At 44.4% G+C, this 27,961-nt stretch overlaps 1 protein-coding gene across 6 annotated transcripts; it reads left to right on the top strand.

Moving 5' to 3' along the window:
• Positions 1-421: 421 nt before the first annotated feature.
• On the top strand, positions 422-27,883 carry golga4 (golgin A4). Of its 6 annotated transcripts, none has more exons than XM_083988524.1 (25): positions 422-633; positions 1,619-1,699; positions 3,327-3,428; positions 5,987-6,055; positions 6,152-6,478; positions 6,632-6,679; positions 6,790-6,846; positions 6,955-7,053; positions 7,544-7,694; positions 7,812-8,002; positions 9,341-9,424; positions 9,784-9,931; positions 10,023-10,201; positions 10,422-10,520; positions 10,626-10,781; positions 11,193-14,941; positions 15,071-15,192; positions 15,628-15,758; positions 16,366-16,452; positions 24,060-24,080; positions 24,205-24,273; positions 24,617-24,692; positions 26,247-26,344; positions 27,243-27,329; positions 27,480-27,883. In XM_083988524.1, exons 1-25 carry the CDS (start codon positions 556-558, stop codon positions 27,492-27,494), a joined length of 6,324 nt encoding a protein of 2,107 aa, XP_083844650.1. In that variant the 5' UTR covers positions 422-555; the 3' UTR covers positions 27,495-27,883. The 6 variants fall into 6 exon arrangements, with proteins under 6 accessions (XP_083844650.1, XP_083844651.1, XP_083844652.1 ...); XM_083988525.1 differs by having other exon boundaries at positions 1,622-1,699; XM_083988526.1 differs by lacking the exon at positions 3,327-3,428.
• Positions 27,884-27,961: the final 78 nt, after the last annotated feature.

Here is a 27,961-nt window from a genome sequence, read left to right on the forward strand (position 1 = left end):
GGATGGTTTTTAAGTTTCCTGTGCATGATAAATATAAGTATATAAAACAAAACAATAGTACCATAATGTAAACTATATTGACAACTATGATAAAATGACACATTTGTAGTGGTTTTATTTTTGTTTTTTGTTTTAAACATAGGCTATTAAAAGCACAACTCCTGTGACCAGTACAGTCAGCTTACAATGGGCCGTGTTAAGTGAAATTCCAAGCGACTAATAAACCACAAATATTTGTAAAATAAACAAATACAAATTCATTAATCCCCAGTAATACCTGCAGGACCTGTAACAGCAGTTTTGAGTCGCTGTCCTTCCTCCACAGGGGGCGCTGTAGCTAATTTAGTCCGGACTGTGCCCTTTAACTCTGACGTCAGCTTTCCTCCACGTTGGCCGCACATGCGCAGAGCGCCCGGTCACCTGCTGGAGATCAGAGCCGAACAAGGAAGTCTCCCACTGAGGAGGACTGGATGACAGGCTGAGCAGAAACTAAATACACCTCCGCCGGATTGTAGTCGTTTGCTCGTCCGCTCCCAGCCACGTCGGCGCGACAAGATGTTTAAAAAACTGAAGCAGAAGATAAACGAGGAGCAGTCCCCGCAGAGGAGTGCGCAGTCACCACAGCAGGCCCAGGTTGGTTGTTGTGTTGTGTTGCTGGGAGCTAACTGGCTAAGCTAACGTCTGTTTACACTGCTCAGGCAGCCAGCTCAGCAAGAGAGCTGTTGTTTCCTTAACGTCTTATTTCAGTTCTCCGAAACAAATATATCTTATTAAATATATTTCTTTAACATAACTAAATAAGCTGTAAACTTTTCTCAACTTGTGTTGTATCTTGGTTCTTGTGCTTTCTTGTAAACGTTAGCACAATGCTAACTCGATTAGCCGTCTGGCTTAGCAGTTAGGAAGGTGCGTTCAAGTAAACTTGTAACATGTAAATCTCGTTGTTCCGGTTACAAATAAACAGCAACCAATCCCTGAATGTCATAGCAGCCGAAACACTCAGGGAACCTACACTGTAAATGACCCCAGCCCATATGGGCGTGTCTGTTTTGTGTCATGGTCTGCATGTGCATGTCAGCTGGCAGCTTTACATGACACATACAAGTCCTGCCACTGACAGGCATCTGATATCATTGTATCCGGTTGTAAAAGGGTGGCGAGGCCAAAATACAAAATGAAAGTGTTAACCATGTCATTGCTTGTCAGGTTCAACCTGTTGGTTAGTTGGTTTTTAACGTCCTCCTTTGAGTCTGGCCAGTTTGCTGTTATCTTAAATCTTAATCTTAAAAGCAAGCAATACGTCTTTGTCTACTTGTATTAATGGTTTGAGCAGCTCTTGCAAATTGAGCATTGTGTGGGACAAGTTTGTGTATGTTTACTTTTCCTGCTGACAGGCCTTTGTCTTGACTTGAGTTGACTGTGTTCAAAGGTGGCAATAGACAAACAGTGGGGTTCAATGACAAGAAAAGATAAGAGCAGTTTTACATTAACCCAACACTTAATTCTCTAAGTGTCACCAGATAAAGAATAAAGTGCATACCGGTAGTTATGATTGTGTCTTATTTAGAGAGAGGGGTTATGCATTTGTAATACAAATATGTTGTTTTGTTTATTTTAGCAGGTGGGCTCTGGTAATCGGCGCAGCAGTCAAACAACCCCATTTCAACAGGATGGCTCACCATCTCCCAGTGACAGAGAGGTGGGTATGGCTTCAGCCTGTGTTGATATAATTATGTAATGTGTATGTGATATCTTTCAACTCAAACTGCAGCCTGCACAGATGCCATGTCCTCTCCCCTGCTTTTGTTCTAATTTACAGCACACAGAGTAATGTCTCGTGTCAGTCCTCAAAAATCTGTCATGTGCTCTGCTTCACGATCTCTCAATAACAAACCAGTGCATTTTGGTTGCTGTGTTGAGTGAAAAGTAAATCCAAGACCTGGTAGGACTGTCTATTTTCTTTTAGAAACTGTAGGCCTGTGATAATTTCCGCTTTTCACAGTTTGTTCATGTAATAAAAGGCATGCACATTATGCCCTGCGCTCATTCCCTAAGCATTTTTACTGAACAGTAGCCGTTTCTCTACTTCAGGTGACGAATATCTCACCACTAATTTCGCGAGAACAAATGAACTGAAATAACCTTGTGATAATTGATGTTGTAGATCAATCAGCACTGTGATCACACAGGTACACAGGTACAGTATGGTGTCTTACGTTTTCCCTTCATTTAACCGCATGGATGTTCACATGGGACAATGAAGTCAAACTGATTATATTCAAGGCATTTTGATGCTTTTCTTCAGGAGCATTTGGCCAATAATGATTAATGGTTTGTTCAAAGCCTTGTAACATGAACAAATCATCCGCACTTTAAATCCAAACATCATCATTTAACAGTACAGGTTATATTTCACAGCCATGATATATCTGCTCATTTTAAAGAGGCTCATTTAGAGGCAGTGGGAAGTACATTTTAACGGAAGCGCTCAGACCGTATTTCAGCATGTGTATGAATAATTTATGTATCCTCTCCTCAGTGTTTTTCTTTCTCGGGTGAGTTGTTGTAATATTCCCCCCCTGTGGATATGGGCAAGTCAATGCAAGACTTCTTTGATTCATTAGACGGAGTTAGGTCGGCCGTGAGGTATTGACAGCAACTGATATGGATGATGCAACATATGGTTAATACGTTTATTTTAGAGCTGAAATATGGATGTTTACAGTCTCGACTGTTTGATCTCTAGCCCCAAAAAACGGGCTAAGTTACTTATTCATGACAGGTTTTCTACACTGCAGCACTGGAGTAGTGACAGTGTCCCACTTGTTCAGGTTTCTTTGCTTTCTGCTGGAAGCAAAGACGTGTAGTTGCTTTTTGGGCCCATGTGCTCTCAACGTAGAAGCTTCTCATCATCGCAGCATCTTTTTTCACCTCACAAATCTTGAGCACTTTGACACACTCTGCAAGCGTCAAGCTGGCCTACTTTGCCTAATTTATCCATTAAAGTAATAACTCCAGACGGCCTGCAGAGATGTCAAACTGTTATTCATGACATTAATGTTGATTGAGTGTCTCACTTTCCCGCTTTTCTTATTTTTCTTCCTCTTTCATGTAGTCTCTCTCCCTCTTGTCTCTCTCTCTCTTCCTGTACTCTCTCAGTCTTCTTCTCCATCCATCTCAGTCTCTCTCACCCAGCCTCGTCTGGACAGTCTGGCTAGACACTCCCTCCAGCGCTATTTCACTCTCATGGTGTTGTTTTTCTCATTGCTCTCTGTGTTCCTCTCCTTTCCCCACCTCTCGTCCCGTTACTGCACTGACGGGGTCAGATGCTGGCTGGGATGATAGCAGAGCCCGCTTTTCTCTCTGAGTATACTATCTTTGCTCTGGACCATTCAAAACAACCCAAAACCGCCCAGGTAGCCAGTGTGGTGAGTTTGTCCTCACGTCCTGTCTCCTCCTCCTCCTCCTCCTCCTCCTCCTCCTCCTCTTCCTCTTCCTCCTCCTCCTGCCCTGTTCCTTCCTCCCATCTCCGCGCCTTTGGGGAATCGGTAGAGGACTGTGGCCCGAGTAGGGACAGCTTGTTCCCTGCTCTCTGTCTCCTGTTTCCTTTGGATTTAGCAACAAGAAGGCATCTCATATCTAGGCTAACCCTGCATCTCATGGGGTCTACACTGCGGTGTAGAAGCTTGTGTGCTTTCTGTCATCTGTTGGTTTTATTGCCCTATCTTTCAGTTATTATGATCCGTCACAGAATTGAATATTGCCTCCCTGTCTTTAGGTGTCCTTAGTTGCTTGCCTTATAGACCCTCAACACCTTGTTATGTTGCCCAATGGCCTTTATCCCTCCTCCCTGTGAGTCTGTTTATTTGGAGAGTTAATGTTGTTAATCATTGTCCAAGTTATGGGAAGCCTTCATAAACAGTTGAACTGTAAATTGCTTGTAACTCTTCCAAGTAAACAAACACCTTTTGTAGATGCCTTTTATTTCATAAATATATCTAAAATATATTCAGAAGTGTTGCAGAAATGAAGCATTTGGGGTTACATGTGGGAATACCAATAATTTATTATGGATGCATCTTTCAAGCAATTTTGCCTGTAAATGTCTGTGACATATTTAATATAATAATGTAAAATATTATATGTAAAAAGCTAATCTTGTTTTGCCCACTGCTTCACGTGAAGCATATAAGTAGCTACTTGTGGGTCGTGGAAAACATTATCTATTTTAAAAATTCAAATTTTAAATGCTAAAAGATAAACAAAATGTTATATACCCCAAGCTTTCTATCCAAGGTGGTTTATATTGTAGTTGACCCTTGTTGTTGGTATTTTATATGTTGGTAGCCTCTTCGACTAAGGCCAGTTACCGTCAGTGTTTACTGATGCTCGTAAGGACATACTGGTAAAGTGGGCCAGTGTTTTGAGTCTTGAGCTGTCGCTCTTTATTACATCCAGGCTAAATGTTATTGAAAAGCAGCTGCGTTACTTACCTAAACCTTTCCTGCAGTTGATATAACCTTTGTTGGTCCTTGTCAGTAAGGAGCTGTAAAGTGGATCAGAGGATTGTTGGTTCACTGGTTCACGAGAGTTTGTGTTGCACAGTCACAGACTGTGGTTAATGGTTATCCATAAGTACCTTAAATCCATCCAGTCTTTCTCATGTTCCATCTACATCTACAAAAACCTGTCAATTTGTCATTACATTTGGTTGATTGCTGAATCCTACGATAGCTCTTCTTTTTTTTATGTTTTATTTTGGAAATACTGTACAACCTTGTCGTTCCAGCAGTGTTTTTCATTTGACCCAATACTTCAACCTCTGAAGATTTTATGCAGCTGGTACTTCAACTAAGCTGTAATATGAACAACCATTGTGAGTCACAGGTATTTGGATTGAGAACTGATTTGGATTTGGAGTATCATTTGTCCCCCAAAAATAGACTCTGCTGTAAGCTTTCCTGAATTAGATCCCCATGAGCCCTTGTGTCCAACTTTGAACAGTGACAAGTGTCTATAAGTGGAGCAACACTAGTGCATGTGCGTCATCGTGTGGGTGTGTAAGAACAAAACAAAGCTCATTCCTAATAAATATTGATTCGTAGTTTTTCTGGTGGAGAAAAACACATGTGGTGTCTTGGTATCTTGTCTTGGTAAAGTCTCTGACTCATCAATATTTATTCATAGATATTAACACTGTACAACTAGTGCCTCCTTAATGACCAGTCAGCTCTGTGGTCCCCCAGTCCCAACACACAAACACACACATATTTACAGATTCACAGAATCAAACAACTGCCCAATATACTGAGAAAAATTGACATGAATTTACCTATTTGGTCTTACACCTGCACATACCTGGTAACCAAGTAACAAGCCATGCTGCAGGCTGAGACCTCACCACAGAGACCCAGTTTCAAACACAACCAGGGCCCTTCAAAGAGCAAAAAAAAAGAAAAAAAGACTCGAGGCCAACAGTGACTACGGGTTCAATAAGAAAAAGAACAGGAAATAAATGCTGAACATTTTGCACTGTAAGGAGTAGCTCGGAGCTGGACAAGGGAGGAGAAAGTTTGCTCACTGTGATCCTGCTTCTAACAAGTCAACTAAACCACCTGTGTCTTTGTGGTCTTGTAATACAGCTGCACACGGCACTGCCAAGCATCTTTAATTCAAATGCCGGCGCTCCGACTTGACTTTATAACTCTCTGTCTGATCTGTCTTCATGGCTGTTCTGTAGAGTCTAGTTTTAACCCTTTTTTTGTTTAATGTACAGTAGAGATGCCTTCTTTTTTATGTATATAACCCCTCTGTTTTTTCCAAGTTGCATGAGGGTACCCATTGCCCCTGCATTGCTCCCAGCAATACTAATATTGCTCCCTCCAGAGTAATCAGGGAGAGCCACGCTGGGTGTGGATGACTAACTGGCCCAGGACAGTCACTAGCACAGTTTTCCCCTCTCTCATAATGTCCCTTTTATCTGCAGAGTTCCTCTAAAGGACCGAGCAGGTCTCCCAGAGGTAGCATCAATGGTGATGGAAGTGCCTCTCCTCATGTATGTCTATTATCCAGTTGTTTTCCTACCTCACTGTTTTATTGCTTTTGATTATTATTTGATTAGATTTTTTTTTTGTCTTAAATATCCTAACAGAGAGAAGAGCCACAGTCTTTTGCCCAGAAACTGCAGCTAAAGGTTCCCTCCATGGAGTCGCTGATTCGTGGCGGAGCCAGTCGGGCAGAGAACCTGTTCCGCTCTCCCTCTAAAGAGAGCCTGGTCCGGAGCTCGTCACGTGAATCTCTGACACCTTTGGGAGAAAATGACTCCCCGGGCCCGCCGACATATGATCCCCCTTCAGATATTGAGAGTGAGGCTGAGGAGCCACCAGGAAGCGCCGAGTCCCTTTCCAAAGAGCAGCTGTTGCACCGACTGCTTCGAGTGGAGAGGAGTTTGGGGAAATACAGAGGGAAGTACTCAGAGGTGAGACACACACACACGCAAAGTTGAGCTTATTAACTTGTGTAGTGGATACACTCATTTAACTATGGTTGCTCTGATTGTCAGCTCAGTCATGATTTGTACTTTCTCCCTCTTTCTTATTCTTTTACGTACCTCCACTTCCACATCATACAGCTGGTCACTACGTATCGAACAGTACAACGAGATAAAGAAAAAACCCAGGTAATTATACACAATTTAATATTTATATTCATCTCACTAGGCATTTCAGAACAAATATCTGATGTATCCTGAACTGATCAAATGTTAATCTCTGCTTTTCCTCCCCTCAGGTCATCCTCAGTCAGAGTCAAGACAAAGCTCTCCGGAGGATAGGGGAGCTGCGAGAGGTACAACTATAGCATTAGTATGAGCGTTGTCTTTCTAGGTCAGATTCTGTCTTCCTCTTTGGATAAAGGTTTTATGCCTGAATGAACATATTGAATGGTCTCTACTAGGAGCTTCAAATGGACCAGCAGGCCAAGAAACATCTGCAGGATGAGTTTGATGCTGCGCTTGAGGAGAAAGACCAGATGATCACTGTGCTCCAAACACAGGTCAGTGCAGCAGTTTGTGAATGTTAGACTACTTCAATAATCAATCACACATTTTAATTTTATCAACTAATGGATGGAGTCAACACAGTGATATCTCAAATAAGAAAATAAAGAAGCAATGACTGTTTTTTTTTTATTAAACAAAATCAGTAAAAACAAAGTGAGACTGTAGAGGCCAAAAAACAAACTCACCTCGTTTTAATCTTTTTAATAATTTTGTTTGCAATCAGTTTTGTTGACACATTTGTTTTATTATAAAAAGCTAATATGAATAAATTTACATTTGCCACTTAATCAGAAGAGGGATTTTACTCAGCATGATTAATTTTGATGTTACGATGTTTTATACAACTTTATTTCTTAGAACTTGACCTGTACTTACAACATTTGCAAAATGGTACAAATTAAAACATTAAAAATGAAGAAAAACAAGCCGTATGATAAATTCTTAAAGATAAATGTACAAAGTTATGTTTGTTTGTCTTGGCAGGTTGCTCTGCTGAAGAAACGAGTTAAAGGGGTTTCTGATGGTGCTCTGCCACCTGAAGGTGAGGTCGCTCGCCATGAGGATACTGAAGAAACTGCTTCTGCCACACAAAGTCCTTCTAAAGAGGGAGGAGTGGAGCTTGAAGCCTCTGAGGGTAAGAATATTACTAGTTTAGAGCAAACTCAACATGAAGATGATTGTGTGTGATTTGTATACAAATTTTTTACAAACTAATGACACTTTTAACTAGTGCAATGTGTTTTCTGGACAGGAGAGGGCAACAGTGACCCAACCAAACTTATGGAGGCTCTCCAAAAGCGAGTGAAGAGGCAGGAAAACCTTCTGCAGAAGTGTAAGGAAGTGATGCGCACACACAAGGAGCGGAGCGCCCAGCTGAGCAGCGAGAACGAGACTCTTCAGGAGCAGCTGCAGGAGAGACTGCAGGAGCTGGAGAAGATGAAGGTAGCTAACTTCGTCTTTAATGATACAGAAGCGTAGGTCTTCATACTATAATATTAGGCCATTTCCAGTCAAATTGGACCATACATTTTAGAAATGATCTGCTTACACACTTTGTCAATAAAGTATCTGCAGAGGCTCAAAGTAGATCATCATTTCAAAGCAATTTCCTGGCAACAGTTTCTCACTAGAAATTGATGTGGCGGTAAACTGCAATTACCAAGAGGTTTCAAGTGGAGCTGGGCTGAGACGCTGCAAATGACTGAGTAGTGTGTTTATGTGGTGCTGCAAAATTTCTTTATGGCCCACTGATAATGTGACTCCATTATCTCAGTGACACAGTGGATTGCTGTGGTTCTCGGTGTCCTAGCATCCAGATTCTCTGGCTACGGCCCAGGACGAGGGTTCATGTCATGTCAGTGTGACACGACTGAACCATTGTTTTCATTGATGTCAAAACATTTAGTTTCAGTGGTATGATCGGCTTGTTTAGCTAGTCCGTAGCTGCTCTGATGTTCTGCAGCGTCTGATAACAAATGTTTGTTATCACAAAGACACTGTGATAACACGCAGCTTTTTCTGTGGCTGTACGTTGATTGACTCGCTTTCATTCGATGCCATCATTTTTATGTTGAATCTGCACTCTGTTTGGGAGTGGGGCCTTTCCTGTGTCGGGAAAAGCAGAGGTTAACAGGCGTTTAGTCCTCTTAAGCAGCATGAAGGCATCCTGGAACTGCTGGGCTGAGCTGGGCTGTGCTCATCCCCTGCCTCAGACAAATACCCCATAAAACAGACCATGTGTCTGTGATTCCTGACCCTCAACTCAAGGATATTTGAATTCATTATTTACTTCCTGGTTAAAAGACCATTCTGTCATATCTATTGTGTCGTACACAGTAAAAAGCTCCATTTCTCACATCCTTGTTGTGAAGTTTTGACCATCAGCTGTTAATGGAAAGGTCGCTCAGAGTCCCATGGCCTGTGACACACATAGATCAAACAACCGAGAGCCGTCCCAGCATTTCCTGTTTAGCCACCGCTGGTTAAACTGCGGTGGCAAAGCGACATGGCGAGTACATGCCACTGCTGTTAAACTGGGCTATAATTTGGGTCAACTTGTTGGTTCAGCAGAGCTTGTGTACACTCTTGAGTCGTTTGGCTTGTGGGTGAGGCATCCTGGGTGGTGCAGAAAACATCTCATTTTGAAGTTATCTGATCAAAGCGCATAAAGAATATGAGCCTGAAAATCAGAGCTGGGCCCACTGTGTACTGAGGTATTTGTCAGATGGAAATATTTGATCTTATCTGAAATTGAGTCAAATGTGTTTTTTTGTCTTAAAGGAACTGCACACAGCAGAAAAGACAAAGTTGATCAATCAACTGCGTGATGCCAAGAACCACATTGAACAGCTGGAGCAGGACAAGGTGGGTGAAGAGGTTTTTAGTCTCCTCTTGATTGAAGGTCCTGCAGATTCAGTTGTGTCGGGAAACCAGAAGTCTGTTTTCACTCTGCCTCGGCCACCTTGAAGCCCCATATTGTTTCTCTTAACCTTTGACCCCCGGCTCTGCAGAAAGGTCAACAGCTCATGATATCTCTGTGAGGGACACTGCAAGCACAAAGTCAAAGACAATTTCAGTCATGGGGCTCGAGTTAGGATGCAAAAACAGAGAGATGGCGCTCATCAGAGCAACATTAAACTCAGTATGGAGTCATTTGCTCAGGTTGCACAGTTAAATGGTTGACTTTCTTTTATTGCTGTTTATGACTCTTTGCTGGCCATCAGGGAATGGTCATTGCTGAGACAAAGCGCCAGATGCATGAGACCCTGGAAATGAAAGAAGAGGAGATTGCTCAGCTCCGCTCGAGGCTCCAGCAGGCCACTGCCCAGAAAGAAGAATTACAGGAGCAGAAGGAAAAGGCTGAGAAATCAGGTCAGTTGAATTCATTTCTGTTGATATTTAGTATTTAGGATGTCGTCTCTGAATATGCTATTCATTTTTTTGTTTTATTTCTCCTACACAGCATTTGAGGAACTTGAACGGGCGTTGGGTGTAGCTCAGAGGGCAGAGGAGGCCAAAAAGCAGCTGCAGGTTCAGCTGGAGGAGCATGTGAAAGCGGTGGAAAGGGCCAGTGAGGAGGAGAGGAAGAGTCTGCAGCAGGAACTGACACGAGTCAAACAGGAGGTGGTCACTATAATGAAGGTCATTTTGCAGACTTGTTATGTATTTTCATTTTAATGAAGTCAGTAGCACAGTGCAAAGGAAAATGTATTGAGTTTGATTTTCATTGACCTTTGATCATGCACTGATATTTATTTTATTGATATTTACAATATCTGAGAATGCTGTACATTGTGTTAAAGAGCACAAAGGCACTTTATAAATCAGGTTTTCTATTATTATTATTTTTTAATTATATTAGACATCATCAGAGGAAACAGTGGCAGGTCTGGAAAAACTCCACACTGAAGCTCTGGCTGCTAAAGAAGCAGAGACAACTGCCAGGATCAACAAAGCTGTGGTAGGTGCCAAATGTTTTCATTCATTAGATTTTGCAGTATAAACAAGTAAATCAGATGAAAAACAATCACTTTAAAGCTTGATTTGACATGCTTGTGTTGCTTAGGAGGAGTGCAAAGAGGAGTTTGCCCAGTTAGCCAAGGAGCGGGAACAGCAGGCCTCTCTGGCTCTGGAGGACGCAGAGTTACAGAAGACGGCTCTGAGGACAGAGGCTGAGAACAAGGTTAAAGACATACAGCTGGAGCTGGAATCTGCGAGGACTGTGAGTTTTGTGTTTCACATTTTTGCTCACTTTCATATCAACTGATAAACAAAAATAACAGTTGCATTATCTGATTTTGTGCGTTTGTTTATTTGGCAAACTTACGGAAAAGTTTACACACACCCACACACACTCACAGACACACACCCACACACACTCACAGGCAGCAGGTGATGGAGGATTTCAAGTGTGTTTTTACTCCAAATCACAACATTGTACTATGAAACAAGTAAATTGATGATTTTTTTTAAATATATTGTAGTGTCTTCTGTTTCTTTTTTTAAACGGAAAACCTCACACTTATCATTGTTTAAAAATGATCTTGTCTTATCTGTCATCAAGCTGCATTCTTCTAAATGAGTTTAAATGTAGTGACTATGTAATATAAATCTCACATGTATGTGATTGCAGAGAATATTGGAGCTGGAGAGCTCTCGGGAGAAGATCTCACAAGATGGATCAAGTCTGTCCGATGAACTCTCCAGTCAGTTGAATGAGCTGAAGGATAAACACAAAGAGCAAATCTCTGCATTAGAGGAAAAGCACCAGGAGCAGCTGGACAAGCACAAGGATACCCTTACCCAGGAGCATAATGCTGCTGTCGAGGAGCTCAAGGAAAAACACAGAGCTGAAATGGAGACCCTTCTGAAGGACAAAGAGGTGCAGTTCCAGGGACACGTTGAGGACATGAACCGGAAAACATTAGAGAAACTGGATGCAAAGCAGGCAGAACTAGAGGCACTGTCCTCTGAACTCTCTGAGGCTTTATCAAGTAAACAGCTTCTGCAGGAGAAGTTGGTGGCGGCTGAAGATGCTCAAAGTTCAGCGGAGAAGAAGCATGAGAAGAGTTTTCAGGATCAGCTGATAAAGCACAACAAAGAGCTTGCAAACATCAAACAGGAGCACGAGCAGTCACTTGGAGGGATAGAGAAAACTCTGAAGGAGGAACTTAATGCGTTGAAGATTGTTCTGAGGGAAAAGGAAAAGGAAATTAAAGAACATATCGTTAAACAAAAAGCACTACGAAAGGACTCGCATTCCACTACACAAGAACTAAATGTCAAGGTTAAGGAAGTGGACGAGCTGCAGCAGAGTTTATCTCAGCTCCAGTCAGAAAGTGGGAGCTTAAAGGTGTCCAATGCACAGTTGAGCAAGATCACACAGGAACTTGATCAATGTAGAACAGACTTGGCAGATTTGGAGCGTCAGCTAGAAGTTGCAAAGAATGATTGTCAAGAAAAAGAGAAATCACTAATAGAACTAGAGCAGCAGTTACAACAGACTAAAAAGGAGCTCTCAGAGCAGGAGAAGTCATTCACTGCCCAACTGAACACTAAAAAGGAAGAACAGACACGCATCAAGAAACAGTTTGATGATGAAAAAGCTGCCCATGAGAAGAAGATGAAAAATGTTAAAACTGAGATGGAAAATAAGCTGAAATCACAGGAGACAAAAATGGAGAAGTTCAAGCATAAAGCCAAAGAAATGCAGGAGAATTTTAAGAAAAAGCTTCAGCAGAATGAGGAGAGCATGAAGAAGGAACTTGCAAAGAAGGAGACAGAGCTTCAGCAGAAAGAGCAACAGATTCAAGAGAAAATTCTTGAGATGGCACAAAAGAGCTCCCAAGGCCTCAGCAGTGCGATGACAGAGCTGCAGGCCAACCATAAGGAAGAGTTGGAGAAGCTTCGTGGCACACATAAACATGAGATTGAAGAGCTGGAGCGTCGCTGGCAGGAGAAATGTGGACAGCTGGAAGAGGAGACGATGGAGAAGCACTCTGTCATTCTACAGGAAAAGGCCCAGGAACTGGAGGAATTATCACAGCAACTCACCAGAAGCAGAGAGGAGAATAAGCAAGTGATGTGTGAAATAAAAGATCTAAAGGAGGATCTGGCAATTCGAGAAACCACGGTGCAGAAGCTGCAGGAAGAACTTAACGAAGCAGCGGTCAAGCTGGAAAGTTTGTCTCAGGGTGAAGCACTGCTGAAAGATCAAATGGAGTCAGTGGAGAGGAACCTCAACCAAGCTATGAATGAGAGAAACGCTCTCCAAGACAAGCTCAACACAACAGAGGAGGAGAGTAGAGAGAAGGTAAAGACCTTGTCAGACAAGTTGGAAGAAACGGAGAAGCAGCTCAAAACGCTGGAGGGCTCCAGATGTAAGGAAAGCGAGGACTTACAGAGTAAATTTGAGGAAACCTCCACTCAGCTACAAGCCAAGGAAGCAGAGTTCCAGCAGCAATTAATTATGATCAGCAACCAAATGGAGCATTACTGCAAGGAGGTTCAGTCTAAAGTGGAGTGTGGATCTAATGAACTGAGTCAAAGAGTCGAATGTCAGGTGAAGGAGCTCAACGATAGACTGCTCCGTAGTCAGAAGAAGGTTGGACATCTCAAAAACATCATCCTCACTAAAGCAGACAGAATTTGCACTTTAGAGGAGACTCTCCGTCAGCAGACTGAAGAGAATAAGAATCTATGCATTTCATTAGAACAGGTGACTGCTCAGGTAAATGCTCACACGGAGCATATGAAGGCCTTAACACATGAGAAGGAGGATCATTCTCAGTCTATCAGCGAAAAAGTTCAGAAAATCAAGGAACTGAGTGAAGCAAACAGAATCATATCAGAGAGCACGAAGGCGAATGAGACGCACATCAGTGACTTGAAAAATCAGCTCGCAAGTAGCATAACAGAGAAGGAGGAAGCCATAAATCAGCTGAAGCAGCAGTTTAATGAGGAGAGACAGCAGGCCGCTCTTCAAACGAAGGAGACCACGGAGAGATTAGAGCAGGAGAGGACAGCTGCATTAGAGCAGGCAGATGCGCTCAGGGTCAGTCTGTCTGAGAGCGAGAACAAGTTCACCCAGAGTGACAACACTATTACGTCTCTGCAGGCCAGGCTCGGAGAGCTGGAGCAAAAGATCTCTGAAAAGGATGAAGCCCTGCAGAGGCTGTCGGCGAGTATTGACAATCAGTCCATCAGCAAGTCAGAGATGGACCAGGTGTTGAGCGAGAAGGAGCAGAAAGTCAGCGGACTTACCTCGGAGTTGGAGGGCTGCATCAGCCGACTCGACGAGCTCCAGGAGCAGTTGGCCTTAAAGACGAAAGAGTGCGAGCAGCTCACGGCCGACCTGAAGCAGCAGCACAGCGTCAGGGAGGGCGAAAAGAGAGAGCTGGCCGAGCAGCTGCAGCAAAACGGTAACTTAGAGAAGGAGATGGCAGAAAAACTCAACTCCCTCCAGGAAGACAACCAGAAGAGTAAACGCGAGCTCGAGAGTCAGAGGGAGGAATTTGAGAGGATGAAAGACGACATTAACAAGAACAAGGAGGAGGGTCTGAAGGCAGCCGAGGAGAGGTTATCTGCAGAGAGTGCGAAGAAAGTGTCAGATCTGAAGAAGAAAGCGGAGCAGAAGATCGGTCAGATTAGAAAACAGCTGACAGCTCAGCTTGAGGAAAAAGAGCAGACGATCAAGGCTCTTCAGACGAGTTTGGAAGAACTCAAGAACAGCGAAACGTCCGGCAGACAACAAACTGAAGGGTTAGAGGAGAGGGCGAAATCGCTGGAGGACGCTCTTACCAAGCTTAAAGAGGAACAGGAGAAACAAGTGGAGCAGATTCTCAGTAATGAGAAACTTGAGAAAGAAAAGTCTTTAGAAGAATTGAAGAACATGTACGAAGAGAAGATGTCTTTGCTTCAGAAAGAAACGGCACAACAGGAGGAGCTCAAAGAAGCTGCGTCGTCACTGCATGAAATCGAGGCAAAGCTGAAAGAAGCAGAAGAGCAGAAGGAAAGCCTCCTCGCAGAAATAAGCCGACTGAAAGAAGACGTGCGTGAGAAGGAAGTCCAACTCGATCAACATCTCAAGGTCCAAAACCAACCACAACTTGAGGCTGAGATGAAGGTGGAATGTAGCAGTGCACCGCTAACCAGGAGCGCGATGGAAAATGAGATGGAAAACCACTCTCCGACGGAGGAGGTGGACGGCAGTGCTCTGGAGTCGCTCAAGAACAAACTGAGTCAGGTGACGAACGAGAAGGACAAATTCTACAAGGACTTCACGAGTTTACAGAAAGACATCCGACTACTGAGGAAGGAGCACGAACAGGAGCTAGAATACTTGAAGAAAGAGTTGTTAGAGACGAATGAGAAAAAGCTGAAGTGAGTTCATTAAAGTCAAATTAATGAAAGTCATTTATAATAACTCATTAAAATAAAAACTAAGGGGCTGCAATTCATTTCTTGTCTGTAAATAATTGCTGATTTGACTTTGCTCTCTGTCGTAAACAGAGTGGAGTTGGAAGACATGGAAATGAAGCACAATTCTGCCCTCAAGCAGATAATGAGGGAGTTCAACACACAAATGGCCGTGAAAGAGAAGGAGCTCGACACTGCAGTGAAGGAAGCCATCGGTGAGGCTGAAGAAAAAACATCCTCCATTCATCAAATTACAGTCACAATAAATACTGCTGTGTCATAACACACGAGAAATGAATGATTAAAATCATTCTTTTTGTTGTGGTCAGGTCATATTAGTGTATTACAGCCTCCTTTTGAAGAATCTGAATAATTGCTTTAAAATGGGAAAAGCAAGGGAAATATGATTTTTCTTTCATGTACAAAATTGAGGTGGAATAACTACAAAGAAACATTTTGCATTATTAAATCTTAACCCGGGGTGGAAGCAATGAAGGCATCACTGCATTAGGAAACAGTTGATCTGAAGCGCCATGTTTCCTTGTTTCCCCCATGTTCAAATAAGACGTGATGTGAGCGAGCGGTTTGGAATATGACCTTTTGGTTTTCTCATGTGCCAACTCTGGCTTCTTTCATGTTCCTCGTTACAGCGAAGGCGCAGAGCGTGGAGGCAGAGCTCATCACCACCCATCGCGAGGAGGCCAGCGAGCTGAAGAAGGCGGTTGCCCAGAAGGAGGACGATTTGCACAGAACTGTTAAGAAATATGAAGAAGTTATACAGGTATTGTAAAAAAGAAAAAGAATATAAAACGAAAATAAAAACCCAACTTTTTATAGGTTGACTGTGTAAAGGAGACTTACCCCACCCTCCATTTGGAAGCAATCAGTGCACTAGTTGGCAGCTTAGTTAGTCTTAGTCTAAAGCAGCAGTTCCCAGCATTCTTTGTCAGACATGCCTCATAGACCTGTCAGATGAACTCAAGTACCCTTCCTGGACACCACCAGTCATGCTCCAGTCCAGATGTTTTTACTTGAAACGGCTGAACATAGAATATTTAACTATTAATGATACAAATGTGCATGTAATAGAGGAGGGTATAATACATCTTCTCATACAAGTGAGTAATAGATGGTGGATGTTTCAATCATTTATCCATCATCCATCATTTGACTCGCTCATCAGTGGACACCTGCTTGATGAAAAGACTATTTTAGTGTTTTGGTATATACTCATCACCTTCACTGTCTCCAGACATAATAAGGGTGGGAGGTCTGAAATAAGGCAGCAACTTGACCAACATAGCTGCGATGTGATGCTGAGATGACACATAGGAAATGACTCAGCAATTGTTATTACAATTTTCTTTTTCTTTTTCTTTCTTTTTCAGAGTCGAGAGGAGGAGATGGGAGAGCGAGTGTGGCAGGTTCAGAAGGAACTGGAGCAGTTGCAAGCAAGGAGCCACGGCTCTGCTGAGGTACAGCCCTGTGTGACCGACTGTACTGTACCTATTTATCATCGGTCATCACACATCTGTGATTGGTTTTACAACAGGACGTTGTACCATTTATGCAGGTGTAGGAATAAATACCTGCAGCAATCAAAGCCCATTATATATGAGACTGGAGGTTTAGATTAGATTTATATTGTGGCTCTGTTGAAGCCATACAGTAAGTCACTTCACAGTGGCTGCAAGAAATAACAATGGCTGTATGAACTCATCATTTTTCAGTTCCCTTATGGGACGGGATGGAGTCTGATGGAAGCATTACTAGTCTTGAATGACGGTTTAATCCCAACGCATTATTGTGTCAGTGCCACGAGGCCCTTTCGGTTGCCTCATTATTTGAAAGTTCACATCCAGGTTAACAGACTTAACAGTTCTCGGTTGACTTTTCCTTTGTCTTGTTTCGTAATTGAAGGATTTTGTCTAAGAGCTCTGGGACAATTTGCTTACATACTTTGCTCTGATCAGTGTCTCGCTCCAGTCGTGTGGCTTCTCTCCAAAGCTCACCGGATGCTGTGAAGCTCGTTTGATTCACTCAGGAATGTTCTGCTCGGAAAACAGAGATTGCGAGGCAGTGGCCAGCCTCAATCCCTGTTCTCAATTATCATCATGCGAGGTGATTCTCGGACTTAGATTTATGCCGCGCCAATGCTCCCATGCAAGATGTACGTCCTGGAAGGGGGCCATCTAGAACAAATGTACTCCTGAGAGATGTTTTACCCAGGTGTTGAGGTGCCATGAGACCCCTGCGCTGATTCCTCTACCTTTACACGCATGTCCAGATGCACACAAACACCAAGAATTATGCTGCTCTCTCTGCTGCATTTTTCCCTGGTGAGGTAATAACTTTATGGGTGGATTGTATGGGTTTATGCTCGGGGAGGCCTTTCCTTACTACGGGCCTCACAAGCCATTCTTCATTTAGACAGTAGGTCAGTGTGTCTCACAATAGAGACTGCACTCTTTCCACAAGTTCATGTTCAGTCTGCTTTCCCATAAACAGGCCAAAGCAAACAACGAGTTTGTCCATCTCTCTGTACCTCCTGATTTCATCCACCTGTATGTGGCTCCCAACATGTCACATGGATATATGTGAAAATAGAGAATATTACTCAAACAGGAGTGGTGGGAACTATTTTCAGCGGTGGATTGATACACAGGACTTGTTAGAACAGCGGATGATTAAGTGGAACTGATCCAAAGTAAACTACAGCGCCGATGTTCAAGGTAATGGTGCAGCGTGTCACTCTGTCACTATTGCAACACATGGAGCCACACAGCTGCACAGAGGAAGAAGACTTTTTAATAGTTTGTTGCCATTTTATTCTTGTTATTTTATTGTAAAGCAGTAAAGCAAGCAAACAGAATATCAGTATCAGTGTGTGTGTATATACATGTCAGGACTGGCTCCTTTTCCTGACAAAGCAAAACGAGGAGAGGAGAAGGTGCCGACAATAATCACATTTATTATAACCAAAGGCCAACAATGGCAACGGTAAACAATCAACAATCAGTAGTGGAGGATATCAGTGGTGAGTGCGGGTGCATGGATGGATATGTAAGTGTTGTCTTTGCATTAAAACCAAGAGGGCAGATGCAGCGGGGAAGCTGCGGGACGCCAGGCCATGGAGGGAATGAGAGAGAGCGAGACGGCGATCTCCACCCGGCTTTTAGGAACATAGCCACGCCCCCCTACGGCACGCACACCGGAGGCCCATGAGTAATCCTGAGGGAAGGAGAGACAGGAGAGCGAGAGGGGCGCCGCACACACACACTCACACATACACACAACCACTTGGGGTTGTCACACCCCCCCCCTTAAGACGGGACCCCAAAGGGGAACCGGCACAATAAACCCCCAAGCTAGTAAAGGTGGCAGGACCAGCTACATGTTAACCATCTACAGTTGTAACCATTCTCTAAATAACATGAGTTACATGAACAATTCCCACTACAAAACCCAACCCAACTCACCCAGCCATCCCAGAACTCTGCAACCTGGTACCGGGGAAGCCTATTTAAGAGTTTGAAAGGACGGAGGAGCAGAAGTGTGAAAGCGGGGATAAAGTTACATGTCATCATACATACAAGATTAACAATGCACAACTGACCCAATACCCCATTAACTCTAAGGCAGAGGCGCCCTAGACAAAGCATCTGCCAGGATATTATCCTGCCCTTTAATGTGGCGTATATCTAAATCATAACCCTGCAAAAAGAGAGACCACCTGACCAGTCTCTGATTTGGAGTTTTCAAGGAACCTAAGAAGGTCAAAGGGTTGTGATCTGTATAAACAATTAAAGGTGCCGTCCCACCTACGTACACCTCAAAATGCTGCAAGGCCAAAATGAGACCCAAAGCCTCCTTTTCTATCACTGAATAGTTGGCCTGATGTCGATTGAACTTTCTTGAGAAAAAGCATACCGGTCTCAACAACCCCTCGTCCCCTCCCTGGAGAAGGACGGCACCGGCCCCGACCTGGCTGGCATCAACCTGCAAGACAAACTGTCTGTCAAACTGAGGAGCAGCCAACACAGGACAGGAACACAGTAACGACTTTACATTCTCAAAGGCCTGCTGGCACGCAGTAGACCACACAAACCTAGCTCCACCCTTCAGTAGCTCAGTCAGAGGAAAAACAACAGTAGAGAAATTTCTGCAGAAACTTCGATAGTATCCAACTAGACCCAAAAACCGCTGGAGTTCTTTCTTTGTAGTCGGCGGTGGAAACTCAGACACAGCTTGCACTTTAACCTGCACAGGAACAACATTACCCTGACCAACCACACGCCCCAAGTTGGTAACAGTGGCTCTAGCAAACTCACATTTGGCTAAGTTTACTGTCAACTGGGCCTCAGCCAACCTCTCAAACAACTCTTTCACTCTCTGTAAATGTGAATGCCATGTGTCACTATACACAACCAGATCATCCAAATACACTGAACAGCCCTTTAACCCATGCACAACCCGGTTCATAAGCCGCTGAAAAGTGGCCGGAGCGTTCTTTAAACCAAAGGGCATAACAGTATATGAGTAAAGGCCTGCAGGAGTAACAAATGAAGCAATTTCTCTCGCGCGTTCTGACAAGGGCACCTGCCAATAGCCCTTGAGCAGGTCGAACTTGGACACAAACTTGGCAGACCCCACCATATCTATACAATCGTCCATGCGCGGTAATGGAAATGAATCGGACTTAGTGACAGAATTAACCTTCCTCATATCTGTGCAAAATCGCAGAGTTTTATCTGATTTAGGCACCAAAACACAAGGAGACGCCCAACTGGACGCAGATGGAATGGCAATGTCATTTTTCAACATGTAATCAATCTCAGTGTTCAAGTGCGTCAGCTTCTCAGGACCCATGCGGTAAAACCGCTGTCTGATTGGCTGCGCCTCCCCCACATCAATATCATGTACAATCCAGGAAGTACGAGAGGGAACATCACCAAAAAGCTGCGGAAATCTACCGATCAGCTCCACCAACTCGACCCGCTGCTCTTCAGACAGATGTGACAAAAGGGACTGTAGATTACACAAAGACTCAGAATTCTTCAACCTACCACTCAACAAACTGTCATCAGGCTCAGGAACGCCGTCTGTCTCCTGCGCCACACTACAGGTGTCCACAGCGAGCGCTGCACCAACGTCACCTTTTACGCACTCACCATGCCCCGAGCGTTGGTAATATGGCTTCAGCAGGTTCACATGATACAACTGGGACGACTTCCTTCGACCTGGTGTAGCAACAAGATAGTTAACATCAGACATTTTTTCAGACACAGTGTATGGGCCAACAAACTTAGCCTGGAACGGCGACGTGACCAGCGGAGTCAGTGCGAGGACCTGGTCCCCAGGACTATACTCATGACGCACCGTACCCCGGTCATACTGGGCTTTCATTTTCACTTGAGCCTGCCCCAGCTTTTCTTTTGCCAACAGACCCGCCCGAAACAATCTGTGCCGAAAACCATTAACGAAGTCAATCAGGTTTCGAGGCGCCTCGGCAGGAACCAATCCACCCTTCAGCGCTGCCAACGGCCCGCGCACCGAGTGCCCAAAAACCAATTCGTTCGGACTGAAGCCCGTGCTCTCCTGCACGGCTTCTCGCGCTGCCAACATCAACCAGGGGAGCCCCTCCTCCCAGTCCCGATCCAACTCCGTACAGTAAGCGCGCAACAAGGACTTGAGCGTCTGATGGAACCGCTCTAACGTGCCCTGACTCTGCGCATGATACGCAGTGGACTGGTTATGGCTCACCCCCAGCGATTTCAACACTTCCGCAAACATATGCGAGGAGAAATTGGACCCCCTATCACTTTGTATGACCTTGGGTATCCCGAACACTGAAATGAACTGTGCAAGTGCTTTAACTACCGCTTTAGTGGTGATGGTACGAAGCGGATAAGCCGCTGGGTATCGAGTACACTGACACATGACAGTCAACAAATACTTACACCCCGACTTGGCACTAGGCAACGGCCCCACACAGTCTATTATCAGATACTCAAACGGTTCACTCACCACAGAGATGGGCTGCAACGGTGCCGGTTTTACGCGCTGGTTGGGTTTCCCCGTCAGCTGGCAGACGTGACATGTTTTAATATACGCCGCCACCTCTTTTTTGGCCCGCGGCCAAAAAAAATGTTTAAGCACCGACAGATACGTTCTACGCACCCCAAAATGACCACTTTCATCATGTGCCGTTTTCAAAACGTGAGAACGAAAATCCTGAGGCACCACCACCTGAAACACAGGCGCTCCCACAACATCCTCATCACAAGGCAACCATTTGCGGACCAACATCCCATCCTGCACAAAATAGCCTTGGGCTACGTCGCCAACCTGGTGACGCGGCACAACCTGATCCCACAGTGAGGACAACGAAACATCAGATTTCTGAGCCTTAACCCACTCCTCTCTTACCACAAGTGGAGGCAAATCAGGCAGCGCAACCGGTTCCGAGGCCGCAGCCTCCGCTGGCACAGACGCACATTTACTCTGAGCGCGCGTCATGGCACAAACAGGAAAAACTTCAAGCGCTGAACTGTCAGACGCCACCGGTTCGGACACCACCACAGGTGGCGGGGGACCAGTAGGCCAAACCCGACCACCACAAATATCATTTCCCAGAATCATTGACACGCCTGGCAAAGGCAACTCAGGCCGCACGCCCACAGAAAACACACCTTTAGCCAGATCACAATCCAACACCACATCATGGCGTGGCACGGGAACGAAGCCAAGCTCCATCCCCCGCATCACAATGAAATCTCCAGACTGCGTATCAGAGGAAAAAGGGAGCACAGACTGCACAATGAAAGAATGTCGGGCCCCTGTATCACGCAACACTGTCACAGGAACACATTCAGTACTGCCCACCAAGGACACACGCGCCTTTATGATGAAAGGCTCAAACCCAGACTTGTCACTGACGGTCGCCTCCACCGCCTTTTCCTCTCGCGCACTTGCACACAACATAGCAGGACCTGGGGAAGGCGCAAAATTTTTCCGCCTGAGCAAAGGACACTGGTCCCTCCAATGACCTTCCCCACGACAAAAATTGCACAAGTTTGAACGTCCTGGGCGCACAGAGACTGGCGCGCCACGGGCCGGAACAGGTTTGGAAAAACGGCTGCGCGTAAACCTACTGTCATCCACTGCGCGCTCGCGCCCCTCAGCAAAACCAGACTTGTGCGTCAGCAAGAAATCATCAGCCAATTCAGCTGCTTTAAGCGCAGTAGCTGGCCCTCTTTCATTTAAGTAGGCGGCTACGCGCTGAGGAACAACATTTTTAAACTGCTCCTTGATTATCAATTCACACAGACCATCAAATGAATTCACTTTTTCCGCGGAACACCAGCGGTGAAAATGAGTGGTCAAATCGCGCACAAACTCCACATTAGTTTGTTTATCAACCTTCACCCACTGTCTAAACCTCTGGCGATATGCCTCTGGAACGAGCTCATATGCCTTGAGGACGGCTGACTTCACCATGTCATAAGTCAAACCCTCCTGTGCGCACACAGCCGAGTACGCCTCCTGCGCTTTCCCCGTGAGGACGCACTGCAGCAGGAGAACCCTATCAACATCTGGCCACCGCCTGGCATCTGCCACGCGCTCAAACAACGTGAAAAAAGTATCAGGATCTCGCTCATTAAATTTAGGCACAAGGCGCAGACTCGCCGTCAAGTCTCTGCCCTCACGCTCAGCCACAGACCCAGACACGCCAGGACCCCTCTCATTTCGGTCCAAAGCCCTCAGCTTTGTCCGCTCCACCTCTAACTGCAACTCCAAGAGGTCTTTCTGCCATCCTGCTCTTTCTCTCTCTTGCGCAAACGTGAGCCTATCAGCCTGCTCAACCAGCGCCGCAGCCCCCGGCTCTCCCTTTGATCCAGCTGGCCCAACCCCTGGCCCTTTCGGAAACACACCTCTTTCAAACAATGTCAACAACACAAACACCTTCAACTCATCCTTCAGGATTCCCTCTTTCAACTCAATCTCATAATGTTCCGCAATTTCAAGCAACTCCTCTTTCAAACATGATTCCAAAAACACCGCAGAGGGCGCACCATAGAAAGCTGATAAATCACTCATATTCACCGTAGAGCCGGATCCACACTGCTATGCGCACTTAAGCAGACAATGCCCCCCAGAGCGTTCCCCTCACTGCCTATCCAGAATCTAACTAACTCAACCCTGGTCTTCATGTGGTTCTGCAGCGGGCTGATTAAGCACAAAACCAGCGGGGACCACCAGCGGCGACCCCACGGAGTGCCCCCGAGATGATTGCTCGCGCAACCAACGCTAACCGCTCCCCACAACACTACTGACAAAAAAAACAAACAGACACAATCCCAAAGGAGACGTGTCCTTCGCCTAACGGGAACCTCCAGAAAAAAAATGCGCATCCAGTGTATCACCTACCCTTCACAGGTGAACCAAGACTCGAACGAGCCCCCATTTGTCAGGACTGGCTCCTTTTCCTGACAAAGCAAAACGAGGAGAGGAGAAGGTGCCGACAATAATCACATTTATTATAACCAAAGGCCAACAATGGCAACGGTAAACAATCAACAATCAGTAGTGGAGGATATCAGTGGTGAGTGCGGGTGCATGGATGGATATGTAAGTGTTGTCTTTGCATTAAAACCAAGAGGGCAGATGCAGCGGGGAAGCTGCGGGACGCCAGGCCATGGAGGGAATGAGAGAGAGCGAGACGGCGATCTCCACCCGGCTTTTAGGAACATAGCCACGCCCCCCTACGGCACGCACACCGGAGGCCCATGAGTAATCCTGAGGGAAGGAGAGACAGGAGAGCGAGAGGGGCGCCGCACACACACACTCACACATACACACAACCACTTGGGGTTGTCACAGTATATATATACATACACATATATATATATATATTATTATTATCATTTTCTCTGTCACTACACTTCTGTCTTACTCATGCTCAAAGCGTCTTTGAGCACTTGTAAAAGCGCGTTATAAATAAAATGTATTATTATTATAATATTATTATTCTGTTCTAACATACAGTGTCTTCTCTTTTGTCCTATTCATTCTCATACAGATGACCCCAGAAGAACTACAGGTATGTTTGCTGGTTGTTTCTATAAGTTGTAGTTAAGCACATATTCCACTGTTAAACTTGCATCATTGATCAGTATATAATATCTGTGCATCACCTGACATTAATGCTCTGTCCTCCACCTCAGGCTCAGCTCGCCGAGAAGACCACTTTGCTGAGCGAGGCTCGACTGAAGGAGCAGAGCTTTGTGGAGAGAGTGAGTGTCAGGACCCTGTGTGTGCTCTTTGCCGGGGACAAGTGAACACCAAATCCCATGCAGTGTATTCCCAGGATTCTGTGGCCCCCAGCAAGAGCAGCCACTGCTCTCCCGCTGCATCTCCTTAATTACACAGCACATCTGTTTACATTTGGTTTAACCCTATAAACAATCGGAGAAATGCCTCCCACAGTTTTTCTCACACACCTCGTTACTATGCCACACAAAAGATCACCAACAAAATGCAACAATTAGACTAATACAGTACATAGAATTAACCCACTGGGGTCAGAAAGAGTTTTTCTTATTAATCTGTGCATGCTTGTATGTTTCTCCACATTAGATTCACTCGCTTGAAGACAAGATTAAATGCTTCCACCGAAACACTGTTGTAACTCATCTTGGGAGCTCATACAAAGGTAACGTTAACACCATGAATCACTTAGTTCTGCTTTATGAGCCAGTTTTCTTTGGGATCAGCACAACAAAGATGCCATATATATTCATATACTGTATATACAGTATATACAGTATATATCACTTTAACTCCAGTATCATGGGAAGGTGCAACATAAACCACATATATCAGTCGTAAATGATATATTGCTTAACTTTTCTTTAGTTTTGGACAGAGATGGGACTAGAGATGCAGAGTGTGTGATGTGTGATGACGTGTGTGTGTGGTCTGGTTTAACTATGCTTTTGAGGACACTTTGGCCAACTAAGTGTGATTTTAGGCTCGCTGGTTAAGATTACAGCTGCGGTTATAATTAGGGTTTGGTGAAGGTTAGAGTAAGGGTTAGGGTTAGACATAGAACCATAGTGGTAAAGTGAGGGGGCAGCCTCTCAATGCAGTATAACATACTGTAGTGTATCATAAATGGAAGATTGTGCGTGTGTGTTTGCGTGCACTCCAGAGAGAGCGTATTTGGAGAGACTGAGTGAATTCTACCCTGCGCTCAGACCTTCCTGGTGTAATAAAGAGAATCTGCTGTCAGAAGGGGGTGGGCTAGGGGGGCGGTGAAGAAGCCATCCTTGGATTTAATGGCTTTTGCAGATCGCGGTCTTAATGTTTCCCACACAAGACCCCGCAGCACACAGACTTCTCAAATCCTCTACATCCAGAACAAGTAGTATATCCAACCTAATGCCTGCTGTACACCGTATTTCCTCCGGGCTGCAGCGCCTATCAGTGAAAGTGCCTTCCACTCACTCTGTTGAGCCGACTTAACCCACCCAGAGCTGTGGGATTCAGGTGGAGGGCCGATCATAGAAGGGGCTGTTGATAAACGGTCTCAGGTCTGTTGCACTGTGATTGGTGGTGTGGTAGAGTCAGCCAGGGCAGCGTGAGGTCAGGAGGACAAAGGCTAAGGGATTTATTGGTGACACATTATTTCACAGAAGAGATCAAAGAGTTGTTTGCACTTCTCTATCACCTTTTCCTCCCCTCCATTTGCGTGGTCCCTCCTGGCACACACAAGCACATTTGGTGTCGTCTGAATGAACATAGCAGATAAACAGGGAGCGAGTGGGTGTTGTTCCATATTAAAGACCTGCTGGGGATGTCTCAGTTGTACAAGCAGAAGCCTAAGTGTTACCAGCCATATCCAAGTTGTAACACGGATTTTCCCATTCATAGTTTTTAGAGGGATGATGATGATGATGTTATCGCTTCAGGCAGGGAATTAAAACTTTCGTTCTTAGACACTTGCAGTATTAAAGTGCTCATGCTGAGTCTGTCCATTCTTTCCTGTGCAAAGAGAGGTGATTTATTTTGTTGCTAACACGAACAAGATGCTGTATTTCACCAGGAAATCTGTCATGATATCCACAAAGTCCCATAGTCCTCCTGGTTTATTTAAAGCAGTTACATTCTTTGTGAAATATTATTCTGATGAGACATTATTACAGCCTTGGTCACATGTGCTTTACAGTATGACTGATAATTATATGACCGTTGCTTGTTTTTTCAGATCCTGTATTCAACAGTGCTGACGCATTCTCAGAACCCACTGAGATGGAGTACCTGAGGAAGGTGTTGTTTGAATACATGATGGGACGGGAAACAAAAGTATGCTTTTCTTTTTATCACTTTTTTTTTTTTTTTACATTGTTACACAGAAAGATATTGATTATTTCATTTTTTAAAAAGTTGTTATTTTCAAAATTATCTGAATGTAAAACACTGGATCTGGCTCCATCTTGGTCAAAGCTTAAAAACTCAATGGGCATTATGACATCATTTTATTCCTGACAAAGTCTGATGTTGTATTTTGTAAATATATAATGTCTGTAAATGAAACTCACATTGAAATGATAACGGATGTTGTTATCAGAGCTTCAGCCCATCCCATGGTTTTAAGCGAGGAGCATGGGACCATTTCGGAAAGTCTTGTCGTGTCCGGTCTTCTTGGATGAAATTAACAGTGCTCTCCCTCATTAACAGCGCTGATGACACGATCCTAAAGTCAGCGGGATTTTCCCAGCTCCTCAGCAAACAGTTCGTCTTTATGACAACATGGCAGACCTCCCCAGTGTGGAGGATGTCCCCCAGGCTGCCTGCTAGCACATGCATCTTGCATGATGCAGATTTGCCATTTAAAGACATGCTGGCCTTGTTTAGTGTTAGTTGAGCGGTTCGGTTTCCTACACAGCAGCACTGTTTCTGATTAGAGCCTGTGTTTATGGGGAAATGCATGCACCCTGGCAGATAGGCCTGGAGTTGATTATGTATATAGTGTTTTTTCTCCCTGTCTTTTTTTTTCTTGCTGTTGTTGGACTTTAAGTGTCCCAGAACAAGTTTAACGTCATGGTGTCAAAGTGCAAAGAAGATTTGAAATAATAAATGAGGATGAAAAAAATGTTTGACAGAATTCAGCAAAATCAAAACAGATTCTTTGCTCACAAATGAAGATCAGAGCGCAGATTGTTATTCTGTTATTTATTTGTTCTGTGCTTGTCATCTGCAGACAATGGCCAAAGTTATTACCTCCATGCTCAAGTTTCCTCCAGACCAAGCGCAAAAGGTTTTGGACAATGAGGATTCAAAACCAGTTGTAAGCATCTGTTTACCTGCTGTGGAAATTTGGATGAGCTCAGTCACTGAACTCACCCCCTGCCCTCTGGCAGCTGAAAACATATGAGTACAGCTCTTCTGTAACAGGCACATGACTAACTGAATTAATGTCATATCTGTCCCTCCGCAGCCTTGGTTACGATGAGTGTGATCCGTGTCCTTGTTGATGAAAACCTACTGCTGCTGCTGCTGAAGGGGAAGACTGCCATGGATTTGATTGATTCCTTCTCTCTGCATTTCTTGTCGTTTTATGTGTGTGTGTGTGTGTGTGTGTGTGTGAGTGTGTATGGGCACAACTTTGGGCATACGTTTGTTGTGTGTGTGTGTGTGTGTATTATGTGTGAATATACGTAAAGGTATGAGGGAATTGTGAGAGAATATGCCAGAAACACAAATCTTCCACAAATCTAGTTTTACTTTGAAAATTAAGTTTAAGTTAATTTATACATTTTAGTCGAAGATGAATGGTTTCCTTATTATTTTAGAATGTGTTCCTACAGATTGGCTTGTGCAATAAATGATATCACTATCATGTATTGATGCTGACGGTCAGTTGATTTATAGGTTACTGTGTTGTGCTGTTGTCTGAATCACTTCCTCTGTAAAACTGTA

The sequence above is a fragment of the Trachurus trachurus genome (assembly GCF_905171665.1).
Source record: "Trachurus trachurus genome assembly, chromosome: 15".
In the NCBI taxonomy this organism is placed as follows: domain Eukaryota; kingdom Metazoa; phylum Chordata; class Actinopteri; order Carangiformes; family Carangidae; genus Trachurus; species Trachurus trachurus.